This window comes from Lissotriton helveticus (genome assembly GCF_964261635.1).
Source record: "Lissotriton helveticus chromosome 1_1 unlocalized genomic scaffold, aLisHel1.1 SUPER_1_unloc_1, whole genome shotgun sequence".
Lineage (NCBI taxonomy): Eukaryota > Metazoa > Chordata > Amphibia > Caudata > Salamandridae > Lissotriton > Lissotriton helveticus.
In genome coordinates, this window is record NW_027611648.1 from 2,598,359 (window position 1) to 2,613,469 (window position 15,111).

Sequence of the window (15,111 nt, forward strand, 5' to 3'; positions counted from 1 at the left end):
TTATCTGCTTCAGCTCAAGCGAGAACAGCCAGCAACTGCACCGTTCTGCACTGCACTGTTCTGTTCTGCTGGGGATTTACAATGAACAGCCTTTTATACATTTCGAACCACGTAGGAGAAGATTCCACTGAAGGCAGTTGGAAAACCATAAATTATTGTGGTCAGGCGATTTTCAGGAGGCTAATTCAGGGTGAACCGAAACTGCCCGCAAGCACATTCCGACAAAACTCACAAGCTTAAAACATCCTGCACCTGGTGTTTGCACGCCATCAACAGCAAGTACACAGTCTCAGTCTCTCCACCGACGAAGAGCAAAAGAGCAATGTAATACCATGAACCGCACGATGACGTACAACTTATAAAATGGATGAAAAGTTTTTCACGAAATATATCTACTTCCACAATCCACCCCTAGAACAATTGTTCAACATTAATATCAGAATCAATCCGTATCTATATGCATTCATTCCATTCCATTCCCTCTTGGTCTCGCTCAGTCATGGCACCTGAAAAATGAATGTTGCTCATGGTAGGGGTACATAGCTGAGCACAGGCTTGGCAGCAGACAGGGAGCATATTCATACACAGGCAGACAATCAATTTTGAAATTACTATAGTCAATATTACTTTCAGCAAAATCCGGGCCCATGTATCAGACTGTGAAGAAATGTCATCCCATAATGTACGTTCAGCAAAATAATGGTACATTTAATTATTTGTGATAAGCATTCATCATTTGTATGGAAACGTTCTGATTGTGTTCTTCACAAGGGTGAGAACTAATGGAATGCAGAACTTTCCCTTTAACATTGTCTTTATCCATCCAGGTCGTTCGCCCTCGGTTCCTTATTGTTCACCCTCACTAGGCCGTGAGATGTCCCCAGTACTTCATGGGTATGAACTCCATAGAAAGTCTACCACTGGTTGACTTCAAAAGATGGACTTGGAATTTGAATTAGTGACACTGACTGAGGGGAAGAAGATGCTGAATGAATTGGTGAGCCAAAAGTTTGTCTGGGGTAGAGATGATACTGTGGTCTCTGCGGTGTCAGAGGTTCAGGAGGGGGTATACTTCTGTCCGGTGTCAGTGGTGGATGTAGACGCAAGTTAAAAAGTACAAACCTCCACCAGAGTATACCGACATCTCTTAATAAGAGTCATTTCAATGTAATCCATTTGGAGCTCCTCGAAGGGCATCTGTGGGGGGCAAAATGTCCTGGTGGAACCTTTGTTCCATTGCCTATATAGAACTGAGCACAGGTCACACAGCATTGGCATAACTGCTCAGCCATTCTCCGTATCTTAGAATTTGCCCAAAACTGCAATATACTATTGGTCCACCCATCCCGACCCAGATGATCGGGGTGGAGCATCATCAAAGTCTTTGAATATAAGGGGGCATCAGGCAGGAGATATCGTATTCTGTCCATAGTCATCCAACAACCCTGAACTTGTGTGCCCATTTTGGCCCATTTATCCAATTCACCCTCAAACTTGTTTAGCTATTCCTTCAGGGCTAATGTCTTGGGGCCCCTTTGCCATGTCAGGGTCAAAGTGGGCTACATATGTGAGGATAGTGGGGTTGGCTCTTTTGTCTGCAAAATCAATTTCCCTCCTCATATCATCAGTTATTTTCATATGAGCACTACATTTTATCACCAACACTTTGGCAGGTTAGGACACTGCATTCAGTAATCTCGATATCAACACCCCTTGTTGTATTTTAGCGCCTTGTAAATTAATAAACCCTCTCTCAGTCCATAATCTACCATAATTGTGGGCAATACCAAAGGCATATTGACTATCCGGATAAATGTTCACCCTTTACCCCAAGGCTAGTTCACAGACTCTGTCTAGTGTTATCAGCTCTGCTGCCTGGGCAGAGTTCTCAGGTATCTTGCATTTATCGACACAATTCACGAGTCAGTCGAGCATTGGTAAAATGTTGCGTCTTTGTTCTATTTAACAATAATTCCACAGAGTGAGGTAGATAGACGTGTACCGTATGTCCCATAACCAAATTTTCCACTTGTTGAAGGGAGACTGCAGCTTCTGCCATTGCCCTTAGACACCGGGGAAGGGCTTGAGCTTCCATGTCTAGTGCTGTAGAAAATATAGGCACATGGGCGCTTGTGATCACCCTGCTGTTGCGTGAGGATGGACAACACACAACCATTCTTTTCGTGTACAAACAGATGAAAGTAGATTTCGTAGTCTGGAAAACCCAAAGCCGGTGCACTATATAATATGTCCTTCAGAGTCCGGAATCTAGCAGCATGCTCCTGGGCTCCTGAACGTCTATTCTCGTCAGTCTTAAGAAACATTTTACAATGATTGAGAATTTCGGTATCCAGTGTCGACAACAGCTGGCCATGCCCAAGAAGGCATGCACCTGCTGCTGTGCGAAGGTATCAAAAGGGTGGGCTGCACTCTTTTAGTCTCCAGGCGCCACTCGTCTTGCCACAAAAGGTGACCCAGATACACCACCTCAGTTTGAGAAAACGGTATTTTGTGTGGTGAAGCCTTACGACTGTGAGTAGCTAAAAGAATTCAACAGTCTGACTGCATCTGTTATGCATGTTTCTTTACCCTCTCCTGCAACAGTAAGCTGTCTGTATAAGAGAGCTAGAAAAGGAAGTATTATTTAAATCGATCACTGAAAAATAGGACTTATCCGGGGGCAACCTAGATAGTATATGAAAAACATTAGGCACAACAGGGAATTGGGGTACAATTATCTTGTTAATCTCTCCTAGGTCAACTATGAACCGCTACTGATCTCCTTTCTTCTTAGCGTCCCCCTTTTTCAAGACCGGGAGTATGGGGCTGTCATAGGAGCTCCCTGATATTTCTTTCACTATGTCCTCTCTTACTAAATCCCCGACAATCCTATGTAATCCTTTCAAACCCTCCGCTGATATTCTGTATTGCAGTATCCTGGGGAAGCATGTGTTTTACTATAACATGTAAATGGTCTGTATTTATTCCTCCTGTGTGGTTGGTGTGCGTGGCCCAAATTCTGTGGTCTATCCCTTTTAGAACTTAGGAGGGATGTTTAATAGTCCACTGTAACGGGGTCGGGGTGCGGGACCTTAAGAACTGGTGGACCCTTGTCCCTAACTACCCTCCTTACCCACAGACTGATTCATCGAGGGCAGATTGGGACAGCTTGTCAGAACGGGACGATGCAATTGACCCCGGCGCCTTTAACTGAGCCTGTGACGATCAGGACGAGACCCCGCCCCCTGCTGACGTCAGAGAATCCAGACTGGTCAAAAGGCAGGAAGTACTGTACGGGAGGTGTGTCATCACCCCGGAGGTCGGAAGGGGCAACAGAAGCTGGAGTGGGCTGTAAGCCAGCAGATCTCGACCGCAGATGCGGACAGGGACATGTTCAAGAACACCATCGTCGCCCAGTTGGAGGGTCTACAGAAAGTGGTGCCGAGTCCCGGTGTGCCTATACCTACGGAGAGAAGGAATTATGGGCCGAATCCATCGGGGGTTCAGTTGCAGAAATACATCTCTGGTGAGGACCCCGATGCCTTCCTCCCCAATTTTGAGAGGGCAGCCAGAGCCTGTGGGTGGCTGGAAGAGAAGTGGCCCTTCTTTTTAGCCCCCCTCCTGTCCGGCGAAGCCCAAGCGGCATATCAAGTAGCCAACCAGGCGGGAGTGACCCCCTACCCGACAATCAAGGCGGTGATACTAGACCACTTGGGGCTATACGCCGAAGCCTACAGACTCAGGTTCAGGAAGGAAAAAGGGGTTGCTGGGGAGCATCCCAAGACTCTGTACCTTAGACTAAAAATGGCTGCAGACAAGTGGTTGAGGCCAGAGAGTCGTACTAAAGAGGAAGTCATGTCGAGCATATACCTGGAACAATTCATGGAGGCCTTACCCTACGGCACCCAACGGTGGCTGAGACAGCATTCCGGCATAACAGCAGAACAAGCCATTGAGATGGCCTCCAATTATAACAGAGCGATGCCACGATCCTTCCCCTGGGAAGCCAACAAGGGAACCAAAACCGCCCCAGGGATCATGAAACAGGAAAAGAAGAGCAACAAGCCAGCCCCGGAAAACATGAGGACTCGGCCAACGAGATATGAGATCCCCGCCACCAGGGGTCCACAATGCTTCGAGTGTGGAGAGTGGGGCCACATCGCCAGAATGTGTCCCCGAAAACGAACAACGGAAGAACCTATGGAGGTCGGCTATATTCCGAAAGCAGTAATGTATACGGCGGAGATGGGACCATCCTTTTACGTAAGGATTTTTACGTTAATAGCAAATGTGTGAAAGCCCTATTAAATTCGGGATGTAGACAATCGGTGATAAAGACAAAACTAGTCCTTCCCTCCCAATTAGGTCCCAATGCTCTGGTATACCTCAGATGTGTACATGGGGATGTAAAACCCTACCCCGTAGCCCACATCACCCTCCAGCCTATAGGTAGGGATCCATGTGCAGTGAAAGTGGGAGTAGTGGACACCCTAACAGAGGACCTGATAATAGGGATAGACAACCCTGATTTTCTTGCCCTCTTCAGGAGAGAGATGGAAGGACAGCCCATCTAACAGCGGAACCATGGGAGTTAGATAGGGGATTCAAGTTTGCACAGGCCAATGACCCAACCCTTATGAACGCCTGGGAGGCAGCCCATAGAGAAAAGACGACACCAACCCCAGGGTATCCCAAGTTCAAGATTGAGAACGACCTGTTATATAGGGAAGGGAAGGCAGGTGAACCCCCACAACTAGTTGTCCCAAAGGACTTTAGGGACCAGATACTGTTCTACGCCCACACTCACCTGACAGCAGGACATAGCGGCGCCGAGAAGACCCTTCAAAGTATTGTACGTTTATTCTTTTGGCCTGGTATATACAAGACAGCAGAGACCTACTGTAAACAATGTGAGGTCTGCCAAAAAAAGCATATGAGCAGGCCACCCGCAGCGCCCCTACAGCCTTTACCCATCATAGGCAACCCCTTTGAGAGAGTGGGAATGGACCTGATAGGTCCCCTTCCCCGAACAACTAGGGGACACACGTACGCCTTAGTCATAGTAGACTATAACACTAGATTCCCTGAAGCCTTTGGCCTCAGTACCCCGACCACAAAGAACGTGGCTGAAAAACTGATCGAGCTCTTTTCCAGGGTAGGGTTTCCGAGGGAGATCCTCACGGATCAGGGGACTCCCTTTGTCTCCAAAATGATGACAGAAGTATGCAAAATGCTAGATCTACGACACATTCGTACCTCGGCCTACCACCCACAGACGGATGGTTTAGTCGCGAGATACAATCACACACTTAAAACCACTCTCAAGAAAATGTTAACCGCAGAAAACAAAGACTGGGACAAAATGTTGCCCTTGGCCCTTTATGTTCTGCGGGCGCAAGTACAAAGCAGCCTAGGGTTCTCTCCTTTCAAACTTCTCTATGGGAGACAGCCCAGATCACTCCTAGAAATCACCAAGGAAGCTTGGGAAAGAGAAGAAGCGGTGGATCAAAGATCACTGTTGGAGTATACCACTCAATTAAAAACCATGTTAGGCAAACTAAGAGACCTAGCCTACTCCAACTTGGAGAAATTCCAGGACAAACAAAAGCAATATTACGACAAGGGTAAGAAGTGGAGGATTCTGAACAAGGGTGACTGGGCCTTAGTCCTTCTACCCTCTTCCACCCAGAAGTTCAGAAGCGAATGGAAGGGGCCTTATAGGATCACAGAGACCACAGGGACATGCTTCAACTGGGAGTCATACGACCATCACGAAGTAGCTGGGCTTCGCCCATAGTGATGGTTTCAAAACCGGATGGGTCCACCCGGTTTTGTATGGACTTCCCGGCTTTAAATGCTATATCTTCCTTCGATGCCTTCCCTATACCCCGAGTGGATGAGCTGATAGAAAGGATAGGGGAAGCCAGATACATCACGACCCTGGACCTGACAAAAGGGTACTGGCAGGTGCCACTGCGTGAAAGCGACAGACATAAAACTGCCTTTGCCACTGACGATGGCCTATTTGAGTTTAACGTGTTGCCGTTCGGGCTCCATGGAGCCCCAGCAACGTTCCAACGTTTGATGAACCAAGTGTTAGCCATCCACACCGCGTACAGTTCGGTGTACCTCAATGACATTGTCATCTTAAGTCTGACATGGGAGGAACACCTAAAGCACATAGACAGAATCCTCACAGCCTTACAAAAGGCCGGCCTCCATATTAACTCCAAAAAGTCGAGGGCCGCTTTCCCCAAAGTAAAATACCTGGGGTTTATGTTGGGGGAGGGGGTGATTGCACCACAGGAGGAGAAAATATGCGCCATAACCAACTCCCCCTTTCCCTCTACCACGAGAGAACTACGTGCCTTTTTAGGTCTTATAGGCTATTATAGGATGTTCATTAAAGACTTTGCCAAAATAGCCACTCCCTTGACGGACCTCCTCAAAAAGAACACGAAACTCAACCGAGGAAAACCCCCACCCGAAAACGCCAGAATAGCTTTTGAATCTCTAAAGAGAGCCATCACATCCAGGCCAGTGCGGATTTCCCCGAACTATGAGAAACAATTCACTCTGGCAACAGACGCCTCAGATACTGGGGTGGGGGCTGTACTGTCTCAAGAGGGGGAGGACGGGCTAGAACATCCCATCCTCTACATCAGCCGGAAACTCCACCCCAGGGAGCGCAAATACCCGACTGTAGAAAAGGAGTGTCTTGCGATTCGCTGGGCAGTGGACAAATTGCGGTACTACTTGGAGGGGAGAACCTTCACGCTCTACTCGGATCATGCACCCCTGCAGTGGATGCAGAAGAATATGACCCAGAACTCCCGAGTCCTTCGATGGTTTCTTTTTCTCCAACCCTTTTCCTTTAGAATAGTGCACAAAAAGGGAATAGACAATGGCAACGCAGACTATTTATCTAGGGTGCCCATTCTCCCCGATCGGGAGAATCCAGGGGGGGAGGTGTGTAACGGGGTCGGGTGCGGGACCTTAAGAACTGGTGGACCCCTGTCCCTAACTCCCCTCCTTACCCACAGACTGATTCATCGAGGGCAGATTGGGACAGCTTGTCAGAACGGGACGATGCAATTGACCCCGGCGCCTTTAACTGGGCCTGTGACGATCAGGATGAGACCCCGCCCCCTGCTGACGTCAGAGAATCCAGACTGGTCAAAAGGCAGGAAGTACTGTACGGGAGGTGTGTCATCATCCCGGAGGTCGGAAGCGGAGGAGCGGAGCCGGACACGAAGAGAGGAGAAAACGGAGAAGACGAGAGCGGAGGAGAGCCAGGAGGCCAATGACCCCGTGTTCCGCCGTGCCACACTCCCGAGGGAGGAGTGTGGCTTTCTCAGGTACGGCGGCGTTGGGCAACCTGGGTGGGGAAAAAGAGCGCCCCTTTGTAGATAGTGTAAACATCCCTGTGTGTGTCTTTCCCGTGTGTGGTCCCATACCCGTCCTCCCTCCTTAACCCTCCCGCTCTCCTCACAGCCTACCTCCCTGAACACGAACACGAGCACGTTCATTCTGTATAAAGCACGGGTGTTCCCTCACTATCACTCGGTCCCAAGTCGGGTACGCCGATATCAGGCCATTAACTAACGGTTTCCCTCTGTTGGTCTCTTTTCCCTGGTGGTCCAGAGACGGCGTACCAGAAGCATACCCAGCAGACGTCCACCAGAAGAACCACAAGACCCCGCCACCACGAACAACCTGGAGTTTGCACGAGAAAGACTCACCTTTCGGACCAGGCGTACCATAAAAATAAAACCCAGTTTAAAGAGATTTGAATTTAAAAACATTTGTATAGCGCACTTTTACCATGCGGTTTCTTGGCGCTGTTGGGTTGTGAGGAAGCAGGCAGGAGCGGAGGGGGGTTTAAGCATTGTAGGCTCGGGAAAAGAGGAAAGTTTTGAGGCCCTTCCTGAACTCGATATAGATATTCTGCTTCCCAGCCTCTTACTGTCACTGAGACAACCTCCACTTCCCCTCCCACGCCCACATCCTCATAACACAGATCTAGTCATCAGGGCCACATTGTCTGAATCGCATTCCAAATAAATCACATCTGCTATACTCCTGATGACCGCTTTTTTGTTTCATCAACAAATATAGTCCTAAAAGGTCAAAGGCACACTTGTCTGAGATTACAAATTCATTAATGTTGGTTATATGACCGTAGTGCAAGGGCTGGGTGATGGGACGGGTGATTGGCACATTGGTAAACCCCACATGCACATTTACTTTCCCGGAGAGTGGGCCCTGGGGCAAGGTCTGTTTAGTCAGTGAAGAGGTGGTGGCCAATGTGTGTATGAGAAATTTAACGGCGTTGTTCTCTACAGTCCCCAGCACATATGGGCCTCTTAAATCTAGGTGCAACACACTTCTATTCATCCTCCTTTTGGGCCTCCCTAGTTTTCATCTTCCACATGGTAATAATCGTAGTGTGGTATTTTATGCATCATGACCGTGGTTGCCGCATGGTGTTAAAGTAATTATTATTCTGCCTAGGGCCATTTTCCCGTTGTTGCTTATGACCGGAAACCAGAGTTAGTATCTACCTCTGCCCCTACTCCTATCACGCCTTCTCAGTAGGCAGGGGTACATACAATCTCAAACCCAATGGTCAGGACTGCTGCAGTTATGGCATGTATCTGGAGCAAACGTGTTCCCTAGTTGGGAGGGGCTGAACTGGTCCTCATATGGGCCCCCTCCCTCTCTTCCTCCTCCCCTATTGTTCTGTTATATTAGTACTTTATGTTTTAACTTCCTGTTTCTTCTCCTTCATCTTCTCCTCCTGCTCTAATTTCTACTAAACATCTGTTCTATATCATCCAATCTCATGAAAGTGACCCGCAATGTGCGCTCTGAATGGGAATACCACCTTTCCTTGTTTTCTCGTATATCGGGGTACTAAGTGGCAAAAGTTAGTTCATTGCATGACCATGTGACATGTGCATACATATTTTGAATTTGTCACTTCCAGAGCATGGTCCTTCTAGAAGTGGCAAGGCTTTACTGCGCTTAACGCACAAGGGAGCTGCTGTCTGTTCTACATTAGCTTGGGAGGACCATTGTTCCTTATCGTTTTGTTGTTTCAACGCCCAGGTATGGCTCTGCATTCATCTATGTAGTCCAATATCTTGTCTACCGTTTGGTAAACGTCAATAAATAAGCCGTCTGGGCCGAGAGGAGTAAATGAGTATCTTTAAAACGTTCCTCAATGTCTTTAGCATCTTGGAGTGGGGATAATTGAGTATAACCCTGACTTGGGGGGTAAGTTATAAACCAATCCTTACACATTTAATCTATTTGGTCAAAGACTATTCGCAGTGGGTGGTACTTCATCCTAAAGTTAAAATTGGCCGGAAACTTGTCACCATAGTCCTTTAAACCCTCTTTCATTATGGCATGATATATGTGTTCTAGCCTGTGCTGTTCTTATTTGGTCATTGGAGTGTCTTATCTAAATCTTCTGGTTTCATCGTCATCCCCTTCTACCTCCAAAAATCGTCGATCAGTGGGTGCAGTTCTAGTGTTGGGAAGTATTGATACCAGTTTTCTGCGTTCTCTTTCTTTTGTAGGCTTGTGCTTGTCTCCTTACTGTTCCCTCCAAGTGGACCCCATAGTTTCTGACCCATGCATGTACATCCCAACATTGTAAGGCTTCATATTGTAACAATCAAATCTTTCCCTGTCTTTCCCTAGCCATTAAATATTGGCTCAAATAACCCAACTTCACTTTTTCAAAGGATCTTATTCCTGGCTGTTGCAAATCTGGATGGGATTTAGTTTATTCATGCCATTGTTTCAGAAATAGGCCTGTCTGGAGACTCTTTTTGTAATTACATACTACACCGGACGACTGGGTGGAGGTATCTGGACTGTGCCACTTCTAGAACGCTCAGCGCAGGCGCGGAATTCGCGTTGCGCAGGCGCGGCAAGCGGGCCGTAACGGAACCGTTCCGTCACCAGCACAGCCCACCCGAGGCTCGTGATGGAACGGTTCCGTCACGAGCACACAAGGGGTTAAACCAAACTACTCTTCTAAATAAAGCATGGACAAGCACAGTTGTAAGCAGTCAGGAACCAACGTTTATTAGCTCTTGCTCAAATTAGAACAGCCAGCTACCAACTGCACTGTCCTGCCTTGGGTTACAATCAGCAGCCTAGCACACGTTGAGCCACGTAGGAGAACAGTACACTGAAGACAGTTGACAAACAATAAATCATTATAATCATGAGGCGCACACAGGGTGCACCGAAACTGCCTGCAAGCATATTCCAAGAAAGCCCACAAGATAAAAACATCCTGCACCTGGTGTTTGCACACCGTGAACAGAACATACACAGTTGCAGTCTCGTCAGAGACAAGAGCAATAGAGTAATGTCATAACATGAACTGCAAAATGAAATACAACCTATAAATGGATAACAGTAATTTACATAGTATATCTTCTTCCAAACAATGTGCCTTGCATTCCCTTTGTTATGTACTTCCTGAAGAGGTACCTTTGTTATACACTTCCCGAAACTGAAGAAACAGCAGCTCATCCTGAGTCCTCTTTTTCTACAATCTATTCTTGTTTAAATGAACTCTTAACCATATGCATCTACCTAAACCTGTACCTGTAGCATGTGGGCGCTCCGTGATCGCAGTTTCTTTATTAAATTACTTTGTAAACACTGGCAAATCACCTCCTTTTCTGAAGTAAATAAGATGTGACTTCTTCGATAGAGCTTTTAGTTAAATATCCGTGTATGAGGAAAAATCCCTCTGTAACGTTCAAAGATGGTAAAGAAGAAATGTCTTGTAACACAATTTAAACATAATGTATTTAAGTCCTTCATGTTTGCATTTAGTAATTTAACATCTGTTTACATCCAACAGGAAACAAGCCTTGAATACATGAAATGATAATGGATTTAGAAGACACTACTGTAAATCAGCAAAAACAATGAAGAATTGAGCTCCAGTATTCAATGCGGCATCAGCAACGTCATATTAACGAACCTGAACGTTAACTGACGGATCCTGGAAGAAGCTGTCCAGGGCAATTCAGTGAATTTAAGAGTCTGAGCCCTGCATCTCCACTCCACAAAACTAAGAAATTAACTCTGGAAAATTAAGACAACAACACTGACAAAGCACCTCTATTGTAAGCAGGTGTCCAACACCAACTTTGATCCTGAGATTGTAATGATGTGTTTACAGCAGTGCTCTGCTTTCTTAAAATGATAACAGACCACCATTCAGTGCGCTCGGTGTATGGTAAACTCTTTCTAGCCAAACCCCAGGAACCAGAGAAAAGAACAATGGCGTAGAGCCAGACACTTGAAGTGTAAAAGAAAGACGAGTTCTGCTATCTAAAATACAAATTTATGGCCCAGTTTGTGCCGACCAGAAGGAAGATGGATCATTATCCCTAACTGTGCAAAGTATTTACCCATTCCAAAGACACTATCGCCCACAAAGAAGCCTTGCACTCTTTATGAGTGTGACAGATTTCTGGTGACCTTGAGTGTGGCAGGTGTTTCGTGACATTTGCACTTTATTAAATCAGAAAGCAAATGTGCAAAATATCATACATACAGGGAATGTGAGAATAACACACGTGCTTTATCAGCCATGTTTGCCCTTCAGGAAACACAGTCATGGGATGCAGACGAATATATACCAGACTCAGAGACATTAACCAAGAAAGAAGAACCTTACACATGCAACAAGAGCTTTAGTTTGTCATCAGAACTAAATCACCATCAGCAAACACACACAGGTGAAAAACTATTCAAGTGCACTGAATGTGGGAGTAGTTTTAGTTACTCTTCAGCATTAAGGAATCATCAGCGTGCACACACAGGGGAAAAACCATTCAAATGCAGTGAATGTGAGAAGAGCTTTAGTGATGTATCAATCCTACAAAGACATCAGCGAACACACACTGGGGAAAAACCATACCATTGCAATGATTGTGGAGAAAGCTTTAGACATTCCTTAACATTAAGGAATCATCAGCGAATACACACGGGGGAAAAGCCATTCAAGTGCAGTGAGTGTGTGAAGAGCTTTAGTCGGTTACCATATCTACAAACACATCAGCGAACACACACGGGGGAAAAACCTTTCAAGTGCAGTGAATGTGGAAAGAGCTTTAGTCAGTCATCCGTCTTACACAGGCATCAGCGAACACACACAGGGGAAAAACCCTACCATTGTAGTGAGTGCGGAAAGAGCTTTAGTCTGTTATCACACCTCACAACTCATCAGCGAACTCACACAGGAGAAAAACCATACCATTGCAGTGAATGTGTGAAGAACTTTAGTCAATTATCATACCTGCAAAGTCATCAGCGAACACACACTGGGGAAAAACCTTACCATTGTAGTGAATGTGACAGTAGTTTTCATGACTCTTCAGCATTAAGGATTCATCTGCGAATTCACACGGGGGAAAAGCCATTCAAGTGCAGTGAATGTGTGAAGAGTTTTACTCAGTTATCAATGCTGCAAAGTCATCAGCGAACACACACAGGGGAAAAACCTTATCATTGCAGCGAATGCGGAAGTAGTTTTAGTAACTCCTCAAACCTAAGGATGCATCAGAGAACGCACACGGGGGAAAAGCCATACAAGTGCACTGAATGCGTGAAGGCCTTTAGTCGATTATAAATTCTACACCGACATAAGCAAAAACACACCGTCATTGATCACACGTTGAAATAATCCTCGAGGATGCATCAGAGAACGCACACGGGGGAAAAGCCATACAACTGCACTGAATGTGTGAAGGCCTTTAGTCGATTATCAATTCTACACCGACATAAGCAAAAACACACCGTCATTGATCACACGTTGAAATAATCCTTGAGCTGCAGGGAATTCATCAAGATTTTAAGTACATTAACAATAATACTGACACATCTGTGGAAATACAACGGAGCAAGCAAGTGAAGTTATTGGGAGATTAAGGAATTACAGAAAATTATAACATTATAATTATTTGGAACATTCAAATACCAGATGATGAAAAGTAGATGATAGAAGACCCGGCTAGCAGGAAAGAAGAAAAACATAGATACTTGTAGAATTATGATAGTGTTTATTATCAGCGATTGTTCGTTTCTCTACAGGCAGGAAGAAACATGAAGCACCAGGAAACACTTTGGGAGACTAGCATAATGTGGACTAATAGAAAAGAAAGATTTGTTTTTATTGAGTGAAACAGAGTTATAAAGCACAACATCCAAGCACACCTGATCGCACGACTGGTAAAAGTAACAGAATGAACAATGCTTGGACTGACAGGAGTACTTTCAGCAAGATTTAGGGATTAGTGATAAAACCCGTAAATCCATAACGCCAAAACACGTGCACACCCATGGAGTGTTCAACCAAAAAACAAACGCAGTTCTTAAGAGTGAGCAGTGAAACTATACAAGTCGCCCAATCAGAAGGATGGCAAAGAGGCTTTACTCCGGGGGAGTGACAAGCATTAGAAGAGCCAAGACAAGCTGACACGCAACATGCAAAATAAGCAAGCTACTAACAACATTTGTCCAAAAATATCCTAGAATAAAAGCTAGATATGAGCATAGTGGTTGTTCTCTACACTAAATAATACAAACAACAACTTATTTAGTATATGCCGTTCACTCATTTGTCTCTTCAATTACAAGTTCTGTTATCACTGAATTTATTGATGCTCATTTTACCAAACAAAAATGCAAGAAAGGCTGTGTCAGTCATACCGAGCTGTATCTAGTGTTCTGCTTGTTCATACTTCTATAAACCCTGCCTTGAAGAAGGCAAGAATAACACTGTTACTCTATAAACGCTGAAATAACAAATCACTTTTAGGCGGAAGCAGCAGCTTGGGTTACTTGCAAGTAATAGGAGTCTCTGGGACATATCTCTGCAGCTTTCGTTTAATCATTGGTGTGAAAGTCTATGGAATCCTTGTAGTTAGCCTGTGTCTTTGAATGTTTAACAAACATATAATGATTTTTAGATGTGGGATTACATTATGCTTTTGATGCAGCAGCTCCTTGTTTCCTACCAGTGTTTATGAATTGATTAGTTAATGTTAAAATACATTTTGGACATTGATGTATTCTTCTGTACTATAGATGTGTTGGTTTCATGGAATATACCTTCATTCTAAAATAAATCTTAAGTGAATATTACTCGCATTTTTATTGGGAGGTCTGAGGGGCCTGATGAAACACTGTTGGTCAATCAAAAGGTCAATTGGAAACTACAGACACTCACAGCCAGAGGATTTCAGTCTGTTGAGCACCGCTTACTCATCCTCTCTGATCGAAATAAGTGTAGTAGATCAGGTCCCCTCCTCCCATGTCCAGATGGACGGCTAGCGCGCTGAGTTCAGCACATTTTGAAATTCAAGATTTCATGGTATGAACTATAATTGCAAGACAATCATGTAAGTATTAAGACTAAGGAGGAGGGGGAAAGGCCAAGTCCTGTGTGAACATGGCAATTATGCACCTCAAACAGGAGTGCAAACATTTATCACTTCAACTACATTGCAAACACCCTCTCACGGGTGCTTCCACTTTACGATCCAAACCAGGCCATCAAAAATCATGCTTTATCCTACATTTAGTGGCTGACACTCCTAGGTGACATGAGTGGGCAGTTTCTAAACTTCTTTGTTTAAAGCAATCAGGAGGAGTCCACTTCTCTCCTCCTATCAACAAAGTATTCTCTATAGATAATTCATTTGCCACATTACAATAAGGTTGCAACATATTTTCAACTGACTTCTATTTCACCCAACCTGTGGTCATCAATTTCACAACAAATCAATAAAACGTCTTCTCTGAGAGCATCACACCATGCATCCATGTCAGAAAAAAAGAAACTATCTTCCACACTAGCAATGATACATTCCTCAACCTCATCCTAAACATCCTTCTCGCTTGACTCAATGAAATGGTATCCTGACAAAAAAATCTGCTCTCACGTTTTTTTCTCCTGCAATATGAATAACCGTGAGATGAGATTCTTGAATTTTTGTTGCCAGTCTGGCCAGTCTTGTGGTTATTAGGTCTCGCCTAGCGAACACAGCGCATGCGCTGCATCGCCTT

At 45.2% G+C, this 15,111-nt stretch overlaps 2 protein-coding genes across 2 annotated transcripts in view; one reads left to right on the plus strand and one right to left on the minus strand.

Annotated features, from left to right (window-relative positions):
• The window catches only part of LOC144805412 (uncharacterized), a 226,956-nt gene extending 212,769 nt beyond the window's left edge, over positions 1–14,187 (plus strand). Inside the window, exons 2-3 of the mRNA XM_078671974.1 lie at positions 828–997; positions 10,895–14,187. Of these exons, the coding sequence (XP_078528100.1) occupies positions 11,633–12,673 (1,041 nt within the window). The 5' untranslated portion in view covers positions 828–997; positions 10,895–11,632 and the 3' untranslated portion in view covers positions 12,674–14,187. The remainder of the gene's footprint in view (positions 1–827; positions 998–10,894) is intronic.
• LOC144805422 (uncharacterized) overlaps positions 1–15,111 on the minus strand; it is a 196,517-nt gene that overhangs the window by 147,806 nt on the left and 33,600 nt on the right. The gene's annotated exons all lie outside the window — the stretch shown is intronic.